Source organism: Lonchura striata, chromosome 4, assembly GCF_050655825.1.
Source record: "Lonchura striata isolate lonStrDom1 chromosome 4, ASM5065582v1, whole genome shotgun sequence".
Lineage (NCBI taxonomy): Eukaryota > Metazoa > Chordata > Aves > Passeriformes > Estrildidae > Lonchura > Lonchura striata.
In genome coordinates, this window is record NC_140706.1 from 67,286,132 (window position 1) to 67,308,099 (window position 21,968).

A 21,968-nucleotide genomic window follows, 5' to 3' on the forward strand; every position below is an offset into this window, starting at 1 on the left:
TCTCTATTGCGACACAATACAGACCCCTTCATCTCCATCTATTTTTTCTGTATAAAATTTACACCTCCTTAATGAGGTTTAATACCAGAGAAATTACATCATATAGGAGCCATAATTTCTAATGATAGAATTAGTCAAAGAAAAAGGGATGAAGACTGATGGTAAAGAACTATCCAAGACTCTCAGGAGACGGCAATTGGATGATGTTCAATGTAAGTAAAGGCAAAGCACCAAACATGGGAAATTCAATATTCTCTTCATAAATAAACGGATGTGCCCCAAGATGAATCATTACCACTTCTCGTCTTAATAGACAGTGATGAAAACTCCAGTTTGGTTCTTGGCAGCAGTCAAAAAAGCAATTCTGGCATTAAAAATTCAGGACTGCTAATAAAAGGGTAAAGATGAAACCCAAAAACATCATTGTGTACCACACAAACCTGTGTTGCACCTTGGTCCCCTTCTATCCAAAAGGATGTAATAGATCTGGAAGAGGTTCAGAGGAGGGTAGCAAGAATGATCAAAGGCATAAACCAGTTTCTGTTAAAGAATACCTGACTCTCCTTTCATTGTGCACAGAACAATATCACAACAAGCCCTCCAGAAAAGGGCAGTTCCCAAAATTATCTTTTCCAGTGCCTGACTGGGAACAGTACTTCAAGAAGATGCTGTACACAGCAATCAAAATATTGCTTTCAAGTGTGTTCAAAGCACATATACCTGGATTATGCTTTTCTGTAGTACAAAACTTCACTTGCCATGGAGGGAATACACGTACATTTAAAACAAAGGAAGAAGTGACTACACCCTCTTTAATTGAATTCCTCAGCTAGGTAAGAATATGTAATCTATAACCCCAAAAGAAGCAGTCACTTCAGATTTCCAGAACTGCTGAGTCCCGCCTAGCACCACTCAATCAAAATACCCATTAAACTTTCAGACCCTTTGTTCTCAATCACCTTGTCATTTACATGTTTTTCTAGGTTATCCCAAAAAATATCACAAATTGTTCTGAGTCAGAGCTAACTCTTACAATTGCTTATGCATCAAATCATACACAGCCTAAAACATGCAGAATTTTGTTATTATGCATATCCAAATCCAACCCTGAGGTATCCAGTGACCTAGCAGTCACCCACCAAGTTTGCACTGTTCACAGGAGATGTTAACATCTCACACAGACATGGAGAGCCCCAGCTCTGCACTTCAGTGCACATCAATCCCTCCACACCCCTTATGAAATGATACATTATTAATCAGTCACCTCTGGATTGCTCCTGTTCCTCCTGTGCTACATTTTTTCAGTACCACATTCAGCTTTATGTTAAGAATTTAACTAAGATCTTAGAGAAAGAACCTGTCTATCCTGAACAAACCTATTGTCTTTCAGTGTTATATATACTGCACAGGAATGGTATTTCCATTCATCCCTGAAAAGTATGTGCAGCACACGTGCAAGACATCCAGCTTTCATCACTGATGGAACAAATAGAATTTAAAGCTGGACCTCCTGTAACACAATAAAATTTTTCTTAAAATCAGCTATACAAAATTCCACCTGTGATCTATTTTTCCTTCTTCCTACAGAAATTTCACAAACAAATGGTTCTAACCAATTGAAAGGACAAATGATGGCATCTAATATCTATAAAGAACATTAAATAAAAGATTTCTAAAATCCTTACTGCGAAACAAGTGCATAACACCTAATCCCTAAATTCAAGTGCTCTTTGGAGTCCTTTACTGATGTAAAGAGCTTTACTGTATTTCAGTTTTTGCTTATTATAAAGCTCTGAAGTTCAGAGGTTTCCTAAACCTAAAATGAGAGGTGAAAAGGTCACAATCTTTAAGTGTGCAACCAAATAGTGGCACTGTCTGCTGCTGGCCATCTCATCCTCCCAAGCTGCCCTTGGTTCTGACACTAAACCAGTGACCTGTACAAAGCTGGGCCTTCTATTTCACCACAACTTCCCTTTTTACTGGAACAGCTCCCTACCCTATTAGGGGAGAGATAACTATCAACAGTTAATATAGAAGTCACTCAACATTTTATATTATACAATAATCTATTTAGTAGCTTATGCTATTCCAAGCTTTGACCTTCATGTCCTTTCCAAACTGGCTGGCTGCCTTAGACTGATTTGTTTTGTAATGCTCAGTCAAAACATTTCAGCTGCTGCATGAGAAGGAGACCAGGAAAAATGTAGCTTTATTTACATTTCTTAAAAATTAATAAAAATAAAACTCTTTCACCCTAACCTTTGAAGAGAGGTCTTGAGACCTGACCACATTACAGAGGACTTGAAACATCTCAATTTGAAAAGGCCTTGTAAGACTTCTTGACATTTTGTAGATACCTTTTCCAAATTTTGCCCGCTCAAGGACTGATCCTACCGAGGCTCAAGGAGTCTGCAGCCCATGCTGGATTTAGGCTCCTAGAACTGCAGCAGGGAAGTGACTTCTCCCCTTATTGGAGCTGTTTGAATACAGTCAAGTAAAAGGAGAAAGAAGACACCAGAACAAAAAGCCTGATATGAAGAAAGAATACATTGAAAACCAAGAGTCTGGACACTGGGGCAAAAGCACTCTTGTTGCCAGAAAATATCCTGGATAACAGGCAAAAGTCCCATTCTTGTATAGTAGACCCCACCAAAAAAACAGCAAAGCATTGAGCAAAGGGGATTAATGTTGTCAATTTATCACCTATTTCAAATAAACAAGTTTTTTGTGGTAGACCCAGAGGGTCCTGTACTGCTGATAACCATGAAGACCTCAGTATGACACAAAACAACAAAACCTGATCATTCCCCCCCAGAAACTAGTGATGGTTCATCTGATTTTAAACAGTGTTAATCAGAGCCCTCAAAAACAAAGAAATGTGAGTATTAAGGTAATTAAAATAGAGGCAATTGTAATTACTTGCAAAAATAATTTTCTAAATGAATGCAACTTCATCGTGTACAATGCACACATCTTTAATTAATGTAAATAGAGACTGCATTATGATGCATACACAGAGGATGAATTAACAAAGATTGTAGCCAGTTCTTAAGTGCTTGACAAACACAACATCCTCTATAATGCTATTTTAATATAGTATACACAAAAAGCTGGACAAACACTATGCATTTTGCCTCCACAAAAAAAAAAAGCTGGGCAGAAGACTAAGTGCAAAGAAGGCTCTAAATGTGTCTGTGGCTACAGCCCAAATACCCTAACTGCAGCCCTTCTTTGAGCTTCTGCAGCTCTCAGTATTGCACTTACATCCCTCCCTGTGTCAGTCCCATAAATGTTTAAAATCCAAGGCTGTTTGGAGTGTCTTCTTTAACTGTTATCACCACCCTAATGAAGCTAATTAAATATAACCAAGACTCATGCCATCCAGCACACTGACTATGGAATATGCCTTGCTGTATACTGCTTCTCTGCATTCTCAGTACTTTGCTGTACAGATACATTACACTTAGTCATAAAACTAGTATTATTTGTCTTGATAAAGATTTTGCTTTGTCACTAAACCTACATGAGGAATAGACTTGACCTAACGCAACACTGAGGAATTTACACCCAGTCTATGTGTACTGCTTACATGCCCTTCATTTTTAGAGGCATTATTCATTTTAACCCCAGATGTTCCCATGAAATCTTAGAAATACAGCATCATTTCCATGTCACTTTTAAAAAAACCCACACACAAAAGTAACAAAACAAAAAACCACAAACCTCCAAAACCACACCTGCTATCACAGTTACAGACTCATTGAACCATGATGGCATTTACACCACAGACATGAATCTGAGAGCCTTTCCAAGCTCCTGCTGTGTCCAGAGGCTTGCTAGCACCCTGTGTACCTTAGCTGGACTCTGTGACCTCCAGGCATGAGGTCTGAGTAAGAACAAACTTTGGCCTGTGCCCTTTACCTTTCCATCTCTGGAATGAAATAAATACACATTGATACCTTGAAGTAAATTTTCTGTCATGTGCTGCAGGGAAGCTTATAAAAGTATAAGTGATGCTAAAACACACAGCTGAGCTGATGCAAGGAATGCTTTCCACTATAAACAACAAGAGAAGGGAGTATTGACTTTTCTGTTCTATTTGAAGTAAAACTATTATATTTTTACATATATTGTTTAAATGTATGTTTTCACAGACAAAATAAAGCCAACTTGTCCTGGCCCTATACTATATCTGCTAAAGGAGAAAATATGCAGACCAACAAGTTTTCCCTCCAACCTTTCTTTTCAGGCAAGTAATAAATCTTAAGTGAAAAAGTCACTGTGCTCTTCAGCTGTCACCACTAAGATTTTGTTTTTAAAAGCATAGCAGCCTTAAGGCTGATTTACTACTCAGCCCTCCACACTCTGACAATCGAATAGTTGGAAACAAAAATCACTTTTGCACACCTGGAAATATTTTATTTTCATGAGAAAACAAAGTCTTCATCTGTGAAGAAGGAGGTGTGGGGGGAAGGGATAGGAGACAGAGAGATTCAGGTGAATCTTAAAACCTAGATTTTGACTTAAAGAGACACACATATATAAACCCCAAAACTACTTCTGCATATTAAGAGTGGTCAGGATCTTTAGAAACCATGGATTCTCCATGTAATCCAGCCTCGAAGTCTGGAGGTCTCGTCTCAGCCAGCAAACAACATTGCTCATCAACTGTATTGATTCAGCCATTTCAGTTTGGCAAGTGAAAAGAACACGTGAAAACTTCTTAATAATAAGTGTAAAGATCTGATATCAATAAAGGCAAAGTTGAACCTCTAAAAAACTTTCCAGAGAGCATCTCTTTGCCTTAGTGTCACAGGTATAAGAAAATTAAGAGGAAAAACTCAAACACATACCAGAAAAAAACAACTGATAGAAAATGTGATGGTGCCAAAACTGTGAAAGTATTTTAGAACATCAGATCCTCTTTTCAATATAATGTAGTTTGATATCATTTTTCCCTAAAGCTTCATTTTCTGAAAACTTATTATATGTTCCAGAACGATTTTGTCTTCAAAAGAAATCCCACATCTTCTGTTATTTCAAAGAGTCACACTTGCACCTGGGCAAGATGATGTAAATGCTCTAGGTGCTGCCTGACTGAAAAGGATACCCACAAAATCTCACTCGCTGTTTTTAATCCCAGGGTTTTACAAGAACATAAGGGGTGTCCTTTGACAAGCAGAGAGGCATTTCAGCATTTAAAGTAAAAAAATAATAGTTAATGGTTTAGCAGAGTGGAGAGATGTGGTGATTGCATTCCCATATTTCAATTCCTATTCTAAAACACTGCATCGCAAGAATACAAGAGGTGGGAAAGTTAAATGTTCCTGCACCATTTCCTTCTAAAAATCACCCAGTCTTGGGTCCCCTGTCCTCCAAATCTGGATGAAATCTGCACTACTGAGAAATGGCAGCAAGAGACTTATCCCCCTTTCCTTACTCTCCTCATTCCCTTCCAGTGCAAGACATATGATGGATTATGTGGTTTCTGACTCTAGAGTTCTATACAACACTTGGGAAAACTGAAATTCTACCAGGTCAGAGTTGTAACACAGAAATAACCTTCACTGACATGTATCTGGGCAAAACAGAAATTACAAACAAGCAACTATGCAAACAGGAGAATATACAACGTGGTACTGAAGTAAGACTGTGACACTGCATCACCTGCTTTGTAACAGCACATACACATTTCCAGACAATAACAAATAAATGTGCAAGATACTTTCCTATTCCTTTTAACTTGTAAAACTGAAAACTTAAATATTTTAATTTCTTCCATGAGCCTTCAGAATGAGTGAACTTTGATGTTTTTAAAGAGGAAAGATTATTAACTTTTGCTGCGGGCAAGAAATTATAATTTCTTTACTGATTCTGCCAAATGGTTCTATCATGCATTTTTTATTTTCATCAAAACAAGTCACTTTAAATTAAGATTGTCCCATAACTACACAGTAATCAACATTTTGAGGGGCAGATCAATTTGATAAATTTCTGCTTGATTTCTCTACCCAGAAGACTCCTTCAAATCCAACTGAAGCATGGGGGAAGGGAGTTAAATTCCCTTTCCTCATGCTTGGCAGTTGCTAGGAAGAATATCAGCTGCAGTTCTGTTTTATTTTGTTCACACAACCAGAACAGAAAACTCAGCATTATTCACATGACTCTTAAACAAAATAAGCTGAATTCAAAGCCAGCAGTTAATAGAATGAAGTCAACAAAGCTTACATAAGGAGCAGGAAAACTTGCAGGTGATGGAAGAGGAAAACAGTAAGGAGGAAGGCTAGGGAACAGGAAGTTTTTTAAAAGCAAAATAAACATGCAAAAAGAGGCAGGAAAAAATCCCCTGCACTGGCACAATATGCAAAACACATGCTTTTACAGCAACAATCAGGATGGTCGGAATGGGGAGCTGAGCACTGCTCTCCCGTGCTAAAAAAGCATTTGTAAAGGTTCAGCTCTTCAGTATTCTGGTACCAGGACAGCTTCCAGTTTAAACTACACTGAAGCCCATGAATGCAGACAAAATCCAGACCATCATCAATCTGGAGACAATGGGCAATGGTGACAGCACAGCTTCCCATTAATCTTCATTTGTCTGATCACATCCTGTCATTCTTATGCAAATAGCATATTTGAGGATACTCTTTTCTGCACCCCAAGATAAGGAGAAGTGAAGCTGTCAGGAGCACCAGGATGTCACCCTGTACCACGGGCCATCCCTTCACTCGGCGCCTCGTGTTTTACATCACAGCTAAAGTGTTTGACATTCAAATTTGACCCAGCAGGAGGGAAAATCATCCATTGCAGCAACGTGCATATGGCTTCCTGTGCTAAAACATTCACCGAGGTCCCTGGGGATCTGACAATCTCTCTTTTTCCCTATGTACCCTTGCTAATGGAATGCTGCTTAAGAGGGGAAAAATATATCTGCATGGGTAGGTAATGATACCAATTCACCCTTCTTACACTAGAATTAAGCCCAGCACTAAAAGACCAGGAAAACAGGTTCCACTGAGAAAAGGAAAAACAGGACACACAAATCCTGATGAGTTGGTATAGATTTTTTTATGGAAATCTGTCACACCACACCTGAAAACTTGCTCACATGTATGTCTGGACAGAACATTTCACTTCAAGCTGAGCAATTTATACACAGGTTCAAAAAGTTGTATGTGGGATAAGTGATCTCTCATTAGGACAACTGATATATAGGAAAATACAAAGAGGCTTTGAACCATAAGCAGCTCCATAAAGCTACTGCTACATATTTTAGACATGAAAAAAATCACTCCTGATTGGGTAAGTCACCAAAACCAAAGGCAGTTTTTCCAGTTATTGCTCATCAATTCTGCTTACAGAATGAAGAAGAAAAGGAAAGATTTTACTATTATTACTGACTCAGAGTGTTTTGTTTCTGTATCACTTTCAAAGAATGTTCAGAACATCTTGTTCCAGAATATTTCCCTTCCAAGAGAAATCACTTTCTGTACCATACATGGCTGAAAACAGTACGTGCTGGGTTTGTATTCTTACAGAAAACAGAAACTATTCCAAAGTCTCCCCAGCATCACATGAATAGATGCAAAGTAGCTGAGACAAAAACACAAGACAACTTTAAGATGCAATAATATTTCAATACAATCATGACATCTCAGAGAAATATGTTATTAATAGGCATCCGTGACAAGTCCAAACAAGTTTCCCATTACACATAACTTTGTATAAAGTCTGACTCAAATCTATTCAGTCTCCAAAAGCAATGTACTATAGTGTTTGCAGGGATAATGAAGTCTGTACTAGGCTTTGGGGAATACCCTTACATTTGATATCCCCACGTGCTGTTTGCAAATTACAAGGATTAATCATCACATCATCGTCAGTTAAGCAGAAGCCACATAAATTAAAATGCTGGACAGATTGTTACCAATTTTGCAGGCATAGACACCTTAGAAAACACACATTCCTCAAGCACTTCTTGATTTGAAAACTGAAGAATAGTCACAAACAAATATTCCAGACATTTTCCCAGTCCTTGGAACTAGAGAGCAGAAACTGCATTGTGCACTTTTATACCATATGTAAAAGCCATACCTTCAAAATTACTGTATAGTCACCATACCCATCTATGAAAACAGGACACCCACTTATTGTCATACATAATTATTTCCATATAAAATATTAATTTAACAAATTCTTACCTTCTCAAAGGGATCACCAATTACAGAGTAAACAAAAAGCACTACTGAAAGATTTCCCATTAGTGAAGCACAAATGCCTTCTGGTGTCATCTTCTTTCTTCCAGGGAAGGGGAAAAGTACAACTCATACATTGCAAATATTGCATGGACTCACTGTAAATATTGCATGGAGCCAGGAGAAGATGGTGGCCTGGTACAGCCTGTCTGGTCTTGATAACAAAACTGTGTTGCTCATTCTTAAAAGTTCATATGCACAGAAGACATTACCTTTTTTTGCATCATATCAAAATGAAAACTTTCATTCCCAGGCTAAGAGGCCTGGATTTGCATCTGGAGTGATGTAGGTACAATACATAGTAACTTTGGTTCTATCCTGAAGTCCTCTGTGCTGCAGGGTGGCACCCCTAACTCATGGTAGTTCTGCCAGTATTTCAAATAAAACTGAATATATGAGAAAGCAGTGTTCACTATGTGCCCAGGAGAAAACCAGCAAAAGGGAGAATGACTTAGAACTCAGTTTCCAGGTGGTGATGGAAACAACACAGTAGACTGTTGAACTGACACCAAAGGAAATTTCCCTGCTGTTCAACAGTTAGAATGTATTCAAATTCAGCTTAGTCTTACCCCAAAGAACAGTTACCAAAAAAACTCCAAACCTGTCTCAGCATACATTGCAGTTGAGACAGCCACAACACACAAAGCATCGCCATACAATTTCAGAAGGCTTCAACCCACACAGAGTAACACCACTCCAGAAGGCTGAAAGCACCTACCCCCTTCCTGTCCTTCAGCCCAACCTTTTATCCCCTGATGTTGATGCAGTGCCCCTGTGTGCCCTCTGCTCCCTTTGGTGGTTGCTCAGTGCCCCTGGGCACTCCCTGGCTCATTGCTGTCAGTGCTGCTCACCTGCTCCTCATAGCTGTGCCCACTGGGGATGAGGTCCAGCCACAGCCCCACTCCCAGTTACCACAGATTGTGTGCCTACACAAATTAATTTGACAAAAGTGAAATCTTGAAAGTTTCAGTCTTGCACAAGCATACTCTTCACTAATGAGTTTTATTACCTTTTACTGAAAACTCTTTGCTAGTCCTGCTTTGCCATGGCAGGCTCAGAGATAAATGTACAAGTAAGCTCTGAGGAAGCCTTTGTCAGGTCTCCATCAGCTGTGTGGCTTCCTTCAGTGCAAAAAGGAAGAGGCTGTGTTCTGGAGCCAAAATGCAAGTTTTTTTTCTCAAGACTTCATGTGCATAAAAGCCATACCTTAAATATACACATTTCATATGTATTTTATGACTGAATACTCCAAGAAAAACAGAAAACACTATTCCAAAAACAGCTTAGAATGTGAGAATTATTTAAGAAACTTAAACTCTAAAAAGATAATAAAAACTTAATGAATTAACGTGTCATCACAATCAATAATGTTATGAAGGCAAAAAGCTGTGGAATGAAGAATCTTACCAACACTACAAATCATATCTTAAAGGAAACCACTTCAGACTGATCCATCTACTGCACTTAGCTGTGAGAAGACACCACAGTGGTAAACTGTTTTAAAGTGGCTTTCCTAGAGGGTTGCTGGGTTGGGTTTGTGCTTGGACATTTTCTGTAATGTGTGTTACAACCCCCCAGATTTTACGAACTTGAAAGGTTCTTGTCACACTAGCAGAGCTGCTGTGGATTTGAGGAGAAATTTGACTGTTTACAGTTGGTAACTGAATTGCTGAGACACTTAATCCTTGAAAGGAAGTAACTAATGAAACCAACAAACTCCAGCAAAGTCCTGCATAAACAAACACAACAGAAGCAAAAACCACAGCAGCAGTTTAACAGAAATCTTGCTGCACTAGTTCAATGAGCTTGGCTTAGGGAAAACTTCTTCCAGGAAACAGATATTTAAGGCTACCATAAAACATTTTTTTCTGTTAAAAATTCTGTAGAGAGGGGAAAAAAAGTGAGGGACATGAACCATTCCTCTGCCTTGTCTTAATTTCTGAACTTCTGCTCCTCATCATTAAGTTGATCAGAGAACAGCTTAGAGAGTAAAAGAGGATGGAATTATAGCAAAATCTGGTCTTTTCAAGAGAAATAAGATATAGATAGTGCATCTATTTGTACCTTGTCTATCCTATCCGGTCTGTTTGTGGCTGCCAGAATTGTCACATCCTTCAGCTGTTCTATCCCATCCATTTCTGTCAGCAACTGAGCCAAGACACGGTCTGCTACGTTCCCAGCACCTGAAGAGCTGATTCACAGAAAAAAAAAAAAAAAAAGTCACAGCATTATCTTTGCCTTCCTAGAAATAAGAGAAAGGAAAAGATACACTATTCTTTCCAATTCACCTTTTTGCCTTAATTCTTCATAATATTTATTCTCGCCTTCAGCCTCTGAAATAGCATCAGTGATATAAAGTGAGTAAAATCAAATCAGAGAATTTGAGTTCCATAGGTTTTCTTGGTATTCAGCAAAGCAACTGAGATTTGGGTTTTTTTACTTATTGCCCTGCTATGGAGGTTGTAAAGGACTTAGCACAATGTGGGTATCTGGAATAAACATTTTTTAAGAAAACTGAATTCACACAACTTCTTTACTAGTCAGACAAACCTTCATTTTTAGCACCATCCAAGTGAGAGCTTACACCACCCTATGCAGCATAAAAAAGCTAGGCAGTTATGTTTTGCAGAGTTGCTCTACATTTTCATATTCTCTCTTATTCTATCACATAAGAATAAATTGAGTGTTGACCAACTGCCTCATAATTGCATTGTCAGTCTTTTAACTCAGTTTGTTTTCCAGATACCGTGGAAAAAACTCAACACTAAAAAAACTGAAAACTCCAGTTTTGAAATCACCAATATGTGAAAAACCTAAGCAGACAAGCATAAAGTATTCCCTCTGATGAGAACAGGCAGGGAAACTAAAGCAGGCTAGGGACAGCACCTGGACATTGTACCAAAAACGCGAGTTTTATGCTCCTTTGCCAGAAACTGGGAATCCTGCTCTTGGCAGACATCAAAACCCCACTGTTTTCCACACAACCTTCCCCTGTGGATGGCAGGCACACACCTCCATCATCTTTCACTAAAACGACTGCTCTTCCAGGGCTATTCCCTCCTCTGCTGCACAGGGGAAGCTTTTACTTCTCTATCCCTAAATAGACTCTTCTCAATTCAATTTGAAAAATTTAATCTCTCCAGTTCTTCTGGGTCCCTATAACCTAAGAAGCAACAACAAGTCTGATATTTAAACTAGACTAGATCTATACAGGATTAAGATAATTTTTTAATCTCAAATTTTTTGAAAGTCCTATTCCAAAAGTTCCCTTTAATGTTTATACAGATAAACAGGCACCTACACACCCAGAAGTGCCGTACAATCATCCTGACAGTTTCATTTTCCAAAAGTAAAAATATTAAATAAACTAAAATGTAAGTGCTCCAATTTCCATCAGACAGAGAGTGCACAAATACAGCTGTAAAGTTATTACACACATATATTGCTGCAGCACTCCCACCTACCAGCAGCCTTCCTGTAACCACAGTGATGTCCCAGAGCCAAAGCAGCAGTAATGGCTCCATTTCTCTTGTACAGCTCCAAATAAATCCCCTACACCTTTCCTATCCTACAACCAGTTCTACAGTTTTCCAGAGCAAAAAAAGTGAACTTATCACACCCAGTCTGGAAAACATCTTAAAGGAGCTATAATAAATGTTGGCAAAGAGAGTAAAACATTTAGGTTGCTAAGAAATATTAGAGAAAGGACTTGGGTTACCTGGTTGTCAGATTCTGGAGTTTCTGCAGCCACACTGGAAATTCCCAAGCCATACTTGAGCATTTCTATCATACCCATGGGTCAGAGTCCCACTGACTTATAGGGGGCTGAATGTGATAAAACACTTCAGGTGTTGGACATGGATAGCAAATGCTTTTGGAAAGACACACAGCTTAAAGGAAATTAAAATCAACTTTGTAACATTAGCTAGTCTCAGTAGGGATCCAGGCCTCCCATCTTGCAGGAGTTTCAATTTTACTCCACTTTATACCCAATAGACTGAGCAAAAGAAAATGCTAAGCAAAGAAAAAAATAATTGCAAAGCTGGGACAAAAATGTTAACATTATATGAGATGATCTGAAGCTAGAAGACTTTGGAGGAGATGCTAAAGTTCTCTTTGTTTCCTCAAAAAAAGGAAAAAGTAGTTTTAGAGAAAGGTGGCTAGAATGGCTATTACATCTTTCCCCATTATAAACATTTCTCTTGCAAGCTTTTGACTGAAAAAAATCCCCAAAAAACCAAATGAAAAACAAAAAACCCCAAACAAAACAAAACAAACAAACAAACCCCAGAACCCACAACACAGTAAAGAAGTGTTTCTTCTAAGGAAAGTCCCCACAGAGAAATGCACATTGCAAAGACTTCCATGCAATTAGGGCATCATCAGAAAACTGCAATTAGGCAATCACTCATGGTATAATACAGCCCAAACAATAGCAGGGCATCTAGGAGAGTATAAGGGGCTTTATTGTTATCTCTTAAAAGTGATGTAAAGAATTTTAAGTCCATGCATGCAAAAAAAATCAGAAACAAAACCAGTATTAAGTGAAGAAGCAACTGGGTCCTATGACACCATGGACTTCTAATGTCAGTGCTCTTACTTACATAGTTCACTAAGCTATCACATGCTGCACATTTTAGCACCGCCTACAAGAAATTAGCTTTTGGCTGAACAGGACACCCTATAAAAATCCCAGGCAGGCACAAGGAGAGATCTCTTCCCCAGCTGCTGGGAGCTGCCTCAGAGCCACAGTGTGCTCCAAGAGCTCGGGTGCTGCCCAAGCCGTTAATTCCAGGGGTGACACGCAAGGATGCAATTTTCCGTTTTCCCAGCAAGGCTTCCAAATTAACACCGGCAACGTTCATTAAGGCTGCCTGGAGTTTTGATGCAAACAGCAGCCAGAGAAACAAACCACGATTAACCCTCCAGTCCCACGGAGGCACTGCCAAAACCAACTTCCAGCCAAGGGGCTGCCTTGGCCTCCCCCCGCCCCTACCTCCACACGTTGATGTCATCCTCACAACTGCCTGGAAATGGTCCTCCAAAGGCACGTCCTGGTACAAACTAATTTCCTGTCAACACGCTGCCTGCAAATCCAGGCAGCCAGAGCTAAGCCTCTCACATAATCCACGCAGGGCCATGTGTGTGCATGGCTGTGTGCACTGGGAGCTGTGCTCCAACCAGAAATACCTTTGAAATAAAAAATGTGTGAGTAAAGAGAAGCCTGCCCGAGAAGTTCAGGCAACTGCTGGTGCTGCCCTAATGAAATACATTAGGCTATGTGTTGTTTTAATTTTTTGCTAACCTCACTTTATTTACAATCCTCAATGAAGTTTTTAAAGACAGAGAAGGTCATTACAACAGTTAGAGACAGAAATCCTCCTCTATGAAATATTCAAGCTAATCCTGAAAGTGTCCCACCAGTCTCAGACAAAGCACACGTGCATTCCTGCACAGGCACTCAGCTTGACCACCAGAAAAGATTCCTGATGCTTGTCAGGTAAAACTATCCACAATGGATATGAAAGACAAACCTGTTCTTGGTATATTTGGCTAAAGGCATTCCCAATACACATTTTGGCAGAATAAACCATGTATTCTACAGTTTACCAAAGACTCACAATTAATCTGAATTAATTCTGCCTTTGTCTGATGGACCTGAGATCAGGAGCACCAACTCCAAAATCAATATAGCAAGAGAGGGATTTCCACAGCTTTTATTTCTATCTCCTGTGGCTATATCCAATGACCATTCAAGCCAGCTGGATTCATGTATCAGTGGGCACTGAAATTTCCCCCTGGATACCTTAAACCACTCTCATACTTCTTCCAGGGGATATAAAAGCAACCACAGCCCGATCCCATCACTGCACCAAGGAGTACAGGCAGTTCACTAGCTTATACAGATCTTCAAGCCAAGAAAATTTTGTTTCCAGACATAATCAGATGTATGAAATCACATTTAAATCTGTTACTCTTCCTGCTATAGGCATTTTTTTGACAGCAACTTCTTGTTTTGTACATTTTTACTTATTTAATTTCTTTTCCTCCCCCCACCCTTTTTCTAACAGATTTTTTAATATTTGAAAACTAAAATCAGACTGAGAATGCAGTCACTGAGGTTTCACCCCACGATGAAATTTGGTAAGCATCACCACGAGGAGCTAAAGCAAACATACATTTGCATCATCTGACCATCTACAGCACTTCTGAAAAAATACTAATTTCACAGGCTTTACAATACTAGATGCCATTTTTACTGAAAAATGTATTTAAGTCTCCAGCACCACTTAATTTTCATAAAGGAGAACCAGTAACTCTCCATCCCACCATTGACTTCAATGGCACTGAAGACTGTCAGAACACCTTGGCTTCAGAATCAGGACCTTAATTACACTGCTAAACTGTAGGTGTGGAAATGCAGGAGATCTTCACACAGTCAACATTTTGAGAGCTGTTAACATCACAGCAACTGTGAGGCTGAAAAAGCAGGAGGAAGTCTGGGAGGACCCCACTGCTGCACAGCTGACCCTACCTCAGGCAGAACTGTGAGGTCAGAGGTAGACCTCAGGAGAAGTATCCAGGATAAATTACTGCAGATGGATTAATCCCCACATAGCTGAAATCTATAATGCAGGTTTTGTGACAAGGGAGTCCAAGCCCAACCTCTCTCTCAAAACATCCTATCAGGCAAGATTTCCACATGGATAAAACCTGGCTTTATTATTTCCCCCCACCCCAGACAAAAGAATCACAACCATAAGCAAAAAGTATAGGTTTTAAAAATACTTGTGGATGCAGTATCATCTCAAATAACCCTTTCACCGAAATTTCTGTCATTTCTATCATTTCATATCAAAACAAATGTAAAACTCATCGACATGACAAAATGCTCGGTATCAAAAAAATTTGAACAGGTTGAAATAGACCCTGCTGGCAGGACTCTCCACCTCTCCATGAACTACAGAGGTGAAAGGTTCCTGAAATACAGAAGCGCCCTGCCAGCAGACTCCCACATGAGAGCTGCCTTGCTTGCACAGCCTGAAGGATTTTTATTGAACCTGACATTTGTGTGGGGGCTGTGCAGGGGGAACCTGTCAGCAAGGAGCACCTGCCAAGCCCAGCTTTTCCATCCGGCTGCCACGATCGTAATTAACTGTCACACTCTTTTATTGCTCTTCCTCACAAACTCGGGTGAAACACGCCTTTGGCAGGTTAAGGTTTTCCACAGCATTTGAAAAATGAAAACTCATCTACTCCAATAGCATTACCAGAAAGACAATAACTGCAGGATGGTTTCAGATACAAAATTTTGTGCAAAACTTCCATCACCGGGGCATTTTGTCCAGCAGAATGGACACTACCATGCCAGTCAGGAAAAACAGGCTTGTCCAATATTAAAACACTGGGCCAAACTCACTTCTGTGAATGCTGTATCATGTGAATGGTTCAACTTCAACAATCATTATTCAGACCACTACAGATACTACATACTTGGATGTTGTTAAAAAGCCAAAGGACAACATAAAGCATGCAAATCTTTTACAGTATCACTTAATACTTCACTATTCATTGGAAAAAAAAAAAAAACAAAAACACAAACCCCAAAACACTCTAGTACACAAGCCCCTTCAGTGCTCAGACAAGAAACATTCTCCATGGAAGGGAATTTTCCTGCCTGTGTGATCAGGAAAACCCTGGAAGAAGATGATCCTAAACCCTTCCCTCCATCAGCACCTTACAATTAGATGCTGTTGGATCCTGTACGCACCTGTATCAACTACCACCCACTGTATTGTTTCCTATCTTCCCTGTCTTCTCAAGTACAAAATTCAAATACCACAGAAGAAAGTTATCCAGAGGAAACGCATGCAAAGTGTGGGAAATTCAGTCTTCATGAGCACCTCTATGCTAAAATGATGTTTTGCCAACTGTCAATTCACCAATTAAATGCAGTTCATGTAATTTGGCTTGCAAGGCGTTAGAAGAGCACAGAAAAATAAAAGAACTCAAAGTACTCCTTGAGTGGTCTCCAGCTTGCAAGCAAGCTTTCCTAAAAAAATGATGACCTTTGTGGAAATAGGAAACAGTGCTCAGCTGTCTGCAGGTGACTTTGAAACAAATGGCCTGCAGGCAGCTGCAGACACATCCTAATTATCCTTCACAGTTGTGTAAGCAGCCTCTTCCACTCGCCTAAATTTCTCATTATTGCAGCTTCCAAAAGTTAATGAAGTAGGCTCAGAAAAATTAAACAAAGTGAAAGGAGAGAAAAGGAGGAAAGGAGCCAGCTTGAGACAGGTTTGGAATCAACAGGCTTTCTTCCAGAGGGCTTTCCCCAAGCACATATCCAAATGCTTGAGTGCCTAGGTGGTGATCCATCACCCATTTCCATTGCTTGCAGCTAATTCCAGATGCACATCCATGAAAGACTGGCATTAGCCCACACTTGCAGCTTGCCCTCACACTGCCTGGCTGACCCAGGAAGGATGCTAACATCACGAGTTCTATTCTGCTACACTGATGTTGCCTTAAAAAAAAGCAATGAAACAAAATAAAAAAACAACCGCAAACCAAGCACACACCTGATGAAACAGTAAATTTCCCACCTCCCTTCATTCTTTTTTTCTCAGCATTTCTCCTCTGTGCATTCCTGGAAGTTAATCAAGTTTAAATCTGTAACCAGTCATGTCTACCAGGCAAGCAAGCACAGTTTAGGCTGTAAGTATTTTAGACCTAGAAGTAACTAGTCTAGATTTCATTTCATTACAACAATATTTATGTATAATAGGTTCACTGTTCATAAATTTTAGTTACAATTATGTTCCTCCTGCATATCATTAAAATGATGACTTCAACAAAAGGGTTTATGGATCCAGTCCTGCTTTCACTGATGTTAATGAAATTCTCTATTGACTTCAAATATCCGAATTATAATGTAGGCTGGGAAGTTACAAATTATAGGGATTTGTAAACAAAAAGGAAGAAACACAGATTCAAAAACATGTTGTGATAAAGGATTCTTGATAGCCAAAAGCACTAACAAGATTACTTTAAAATTAAAGGGGCTGCAGACACTGTATACACACATGAACTATGAGTAACGCTATTTGTTAAAATTGCTCTTCCAAAACCAACTACAAGCTTTACTGTACAATAGAATTGTTTCAAGATTTTCCTCTTTCACCTCTCCTTGCCAGGCTTAAAATAAAAAGCTGGCACTAGGCATGCAGCTTTTTCCCCCAGACAATATTAGTTTGGACACCAAAATCCAAAACTTTAAAGAATTCATACAACAGTCACAAAAGGTTTGAAAGCCTTAATTCTTCATCATGTGCAAAAATAGCTCAGCTATTGCAGGAAATAGCTGATGCCCTCCAGTTCAGGGACACCAGTGCCAACAGAGGCCAGAAACACAATGTTCTTTGAGCTGAACAAGAATTGGGTCGCTCATAACAATTATGGCAGGGGGAAACTCCCTATCTTCCAGATATACTTTGTTCACTTTCTTCTGTCTTTGGATGAGAAATATTAGAGGGACAGTACTTCCTCCAGCTTCAGTACTGCTAATTTACCCTGTGCAAGGTGGATTTCTGCCAAGAACCTCTCTCTTTTACTGCATCCCACAGAATTCAGCCTGTGTGTTTCATTACTAGATGCAACACACTGACCTTCAATGACCGACACTGCCCATTGTACCAGGGAATTTGCACAGGCACTAAAATACAATGACAAGTTCAAGTGTAGGGAATAAATAAATATGAGATAAAATACCCCAGAAAGAGATCTTGGTTTAAAAAGAGAAGATTTATCACTATCCATGTTCAAGGCAGAGGTGGTACATTACAGGAGAGAAGCTGCTGTTCCTCATAGGTTCTTCTAACATCTCGAGAGTCTCAGAACCTGAGACTCTTGGAAAGATTTTAATATCTAAAGTGAAAACAGTGTGTCTTTCAGTGGTCCTGTCATGCTGTGGTTTCAGGTGATTGGTACCAAAGTCCCTTCACTTCATCAATTCTATCCTCACTCTGAAAAGGTTAGTAATATTCATCTACCAACTTTTGGCCTCCACAAGTCAAAGACAAGGTACTGATTTTGTCCCTTGTCCTTTTTTTTCCTTCCCCATGGAAAATAGAATTTATCAGTGCCTTTTACAGCAGTCTGCAGCATTTCCCATCCTACATTAGAGAGACTTGTAGTTAAAAGGGAAATGCTTTGCTTTTGAAAAACAAGAAAAGGATGTCTCTTGCCGAAAAATCCTAAAAATCCTACTTATATAAACAATGTCCCATTTCCAAAGCACGGTGATTTCTGAAGTTCAGCAAACAGACTGTCTGCGCTGCATTTACACAGACCCACGTTCATTCATCACTTTCAAGTCTAATTACCAAACCATTTCCCTCTTGGCAACCCCTAATGGCCAGAAGAATTAGGTTTTACATGGTCAGGATGCTGAGGGTAACAAATACCCATAACTCTCAGCAGCTGTGTACTTTATAAAGTCTCCCAAGCTTTGTGCAGGCACGGGATTACTCCAAGGCAAACTTTGCTGCTTACACACTGCATTATCTAGCCCAGTCCTGCTTCAGTGCAATCTGTCCTACAAAAAGTCATAACAGTATCTTTCAAAAGTATGGGGAAAGAAAAGAAAAAGTCACAATCTGCTTGTGTAAGCAAATGCTAATCAAAACCACAAAGCAGAGAAAAAGGTTCCGTGCATCTCATGGTTCACCGTTCCTGATGCATGATGACTGCAGAAGTTTTTCCTTTCTCAAATTTCTCCTCTTCAAACTTCACTGTGACACCTGTAACTTTGTACCACCTTTTCTGCTGCAGGCTTATCATTGTTTCTTTAGAAACAGTCATGGTGAATACCTCCCTTTTTCTCTACAGTCAGGCCACTGAGCCACTAATTTTTCATTTTAAGTTCTCTCTAAACTTACTCTAACATCTCAACATAAATCAGAAAGAAATGGAAAAATCCTCCATGAGCATTAGAAGCTCAGAGTAATAGAACAAAATGCAGAAGTGAACACAGCTCAAAGTATCTTTATGTCTTCACTACCATACTGGAAACTCAAGAACAGTCAGAATCACCCTCTTGACTTCTTGCATCAAGTATAATCAGATTTTAATCTCAAGCAATTGCTCCTTATATTGAACTATTTTTCTTCAGAGCAGCAGGATTATATTTTCATAAACTGTCTTTAAAACTGGTATGCATCCAGTCCACATTCTTAATTCCTTGATTAATAGGTATCAGTGTGTCAACTACTTGCAAAATAGGGAGGGTGTGGACAGACAAGAAAAAAATCCAGGAGCTTAGTTTATATCGATAAAACACATGGAACTTCTAAGCAGGCTGGATAAGAAATAATCTTTTCCAAATAAAACATTTTGACAATGAACAATGTCAATTACTATAATTTTTGCTGACTTCAAAGTATTGCTAGCTCTAACTAATAAACATACACAAATAGATTTTGTAAAACAAAACTGCTACACAAGACAGTTACATTAGTTAGCGTGTTAGATGTATTACAATTATGGAATGAATTATGGCTTGGGAATGTGTAATAAATAAAAGACTGTGGCATAACTGAGTGCAGCCACAGTGTTTGCACAACGGTTTGTGTAGTGACAGAGTCCACTACCTGATGCAAAGGAGATGTTATTATGAATGGCCCAAACAAGAAAATTATTTAGCTTCCTTTACCTACCTCTACTCTCATTTAATTACAAAATCTATTAGTTCATATGCCCCTGCTGCTGAGAAGGGATTGTTTAGTGATCTCTACAGAAGGCTGGGAGCAAAACAACCACAAGCTTTAGTCAAATCTAAGTAATAGGTTAATGAATACTTGGCAGGATGCTTTGAAGAACAACAGCATTAAGTGATTTACTCAAGGTTATTTCACATCTGTATTTCTGATCAGAATTGCACATAAAATTACTCCCACAACTTGACAGTTTCAGATTCTCTGGATTTCTGGACATACCCTTGTAGGATCAGGGCAGGTTGCAAATCCAGGAGATATGGACTGTGGCACATCCTGCACAAAGCCCTCAGCATCCTATCAAGGATTTAAACCACGAGGATTTAAACTCTCGCAAAGCTGTATCACAGAGTGTTCTTCACTGCCAAAGCAAAGAAAACTAATTCAGCCAACAGAGGGAATGGGGAGACAATATAAACAGGTGTTTCCTTGAAAACTTCAGCACAGTCAGTAATAGTACAGGAAATGGATCTCCAGAGGCCACAAATCGTTAGCATCTCTAGTGCATTTGCAAATTCCTACTGTGCAAAGTAAGCCTGTAAAAAAGGGCCATTGCTAATAAGTGCCTTGTCTGGTTTCCTACACCATTTCATTTCAGATGAATTTTATGAGAACTCTGCTACATATTTTACCTCCCATCTGGTTCAGATTTGACAATGAAATATTTGTGTGTCCCACCCTGTTCTTTTTAAAGCTCCAAAACCAGATGTCTCCAGCACAACACAACTGCAGCAGGTCACACCACATTCTTCAGCAAGCTGTGCTGGGCCTACTACCCCCCACAGACAGACCCAGGTAAGGTAAAATCAGGTTGCTTACTCTCTAAAAAAGCAAACAAACATACAAACTCACCACCTCCAGGGCACTGTGTGAAAGACTGTTTAAAATGTATTATGGCTTAACCTTCCAAGAGGTTTAATCTTGATGAAGTGCTGGTTCTGGAAGCTAAACACATTAACAACTGCAGCAGGGGATGATATTTTTTTCCCCTCACTGCTTGATTCAGGCAAACAATTTTGCAATTTCTCTGTTGCTTCAGTGCATAGCTCTTCTAGGAAGCTCACAAATTTCACAGCTGCATACATTGCACATGAGAAGGACTCGGAGGAAAACATCTTCAATCAAATTTTGCATTTTCAACAGTAAGAATGTTCCTTTCTTGGCAGCTTCACACTACATTTGATGCCACCTCTTGTGACACAAATCATTTGTGTCACCAAAACATTAAAATGGCACCTGTTATCCTTCCCTGAATATAGAAAAGCCCTTCTTGTAATAAAAAAGAATCTGCAGGGATGCTGAGGGAGCTTTTTCCCCAGAAAAATGTTGAAGTTTTGATGTGCTTTTAAACAGAACAAATACTTTCTAATGCACCAATTCGGTAGCTTTTCATGCAAAATAAAACAGGATAAAAATATTTACTGCAACAGGAAGTAGCAGTTACATTTATAAGGAGGTATCCCCCAAGAAAGTCCATTTACAGAGCCTGTCAAATATTAAATGCTGTAGTAGCAACTAAAAACTGCAATAATTCTACTTCAGACATGAGCTAAACATCTCTTGGAATCATCACAAAGCAGGATATTAAAAAAAATACTATTAGCTGTTTGCACAATAATCCATTCTTAATGTCACACATGAAAGGACACAATTGTTCCCAAATCTTTTAATGAAGTTTTTCCCAGTCTGGCAAAACATTTAAACATAAGCGTAAATCTAGTTTTATGAGTTTTCTCCTTGGAAAGTAGTGTTATGTAGCTTATGATCCTATTGTTTGCTTGATGGAGACACCAAATTGGGGCAGGGCAACAACCCTGGGAAAAGAAAGGAGTTAAGTTACTGGAAAAAAAAGGTAAAGCCACAGAAAAGAGTCTAAGAGTATGAGAACCAGTAGATTCATTCCTGCTAATGAGATGAGAAAGGAGGAACTCCATCAGCT

The 21,968-nt window shown here is 39.2% G+C and overlaps 1 protein-coding gene across 10 annotated transcripts in view; it reads right to left on the bottom strand.

The window, feature by feature from the left end:
- Window positions 1-21,968, bottom strand: part of AFG2A (AAA ATPase AFG2A) — a 159,914-nt gene that overhangs the window by 101,041 nt on the left and 36,905 nt on the right. For 4 of the 10 annotated variants that reach the window (XR_014955228.1, XR_014955224.1, XM_021554966.3 and 1 more), the window contains one exon: window positions 10,320-10,446. The exons of 2 other annotated variants lie outside the window; for them this stretch is intronic. Coding sequence is in view for 4 of the 8 variants with exons in the window: in XM_021554966.3 (XP_021410641.3) it covers window positions 10,320-10,446 (127 nt within the window). In the remaining 4 variants the exon portion in view is untranslated. Of the gene's footprint in view, window positions 10,447-10,543; window positions 10,589-14,988; window positions 21,844-21,968 lie in introns of those variants that run through there. 4 more of the 10 variants (XM_085579313.1, XM_085579314.1, XR_014955225.1 and 1 more) reach the window with 4 other exon arrangements.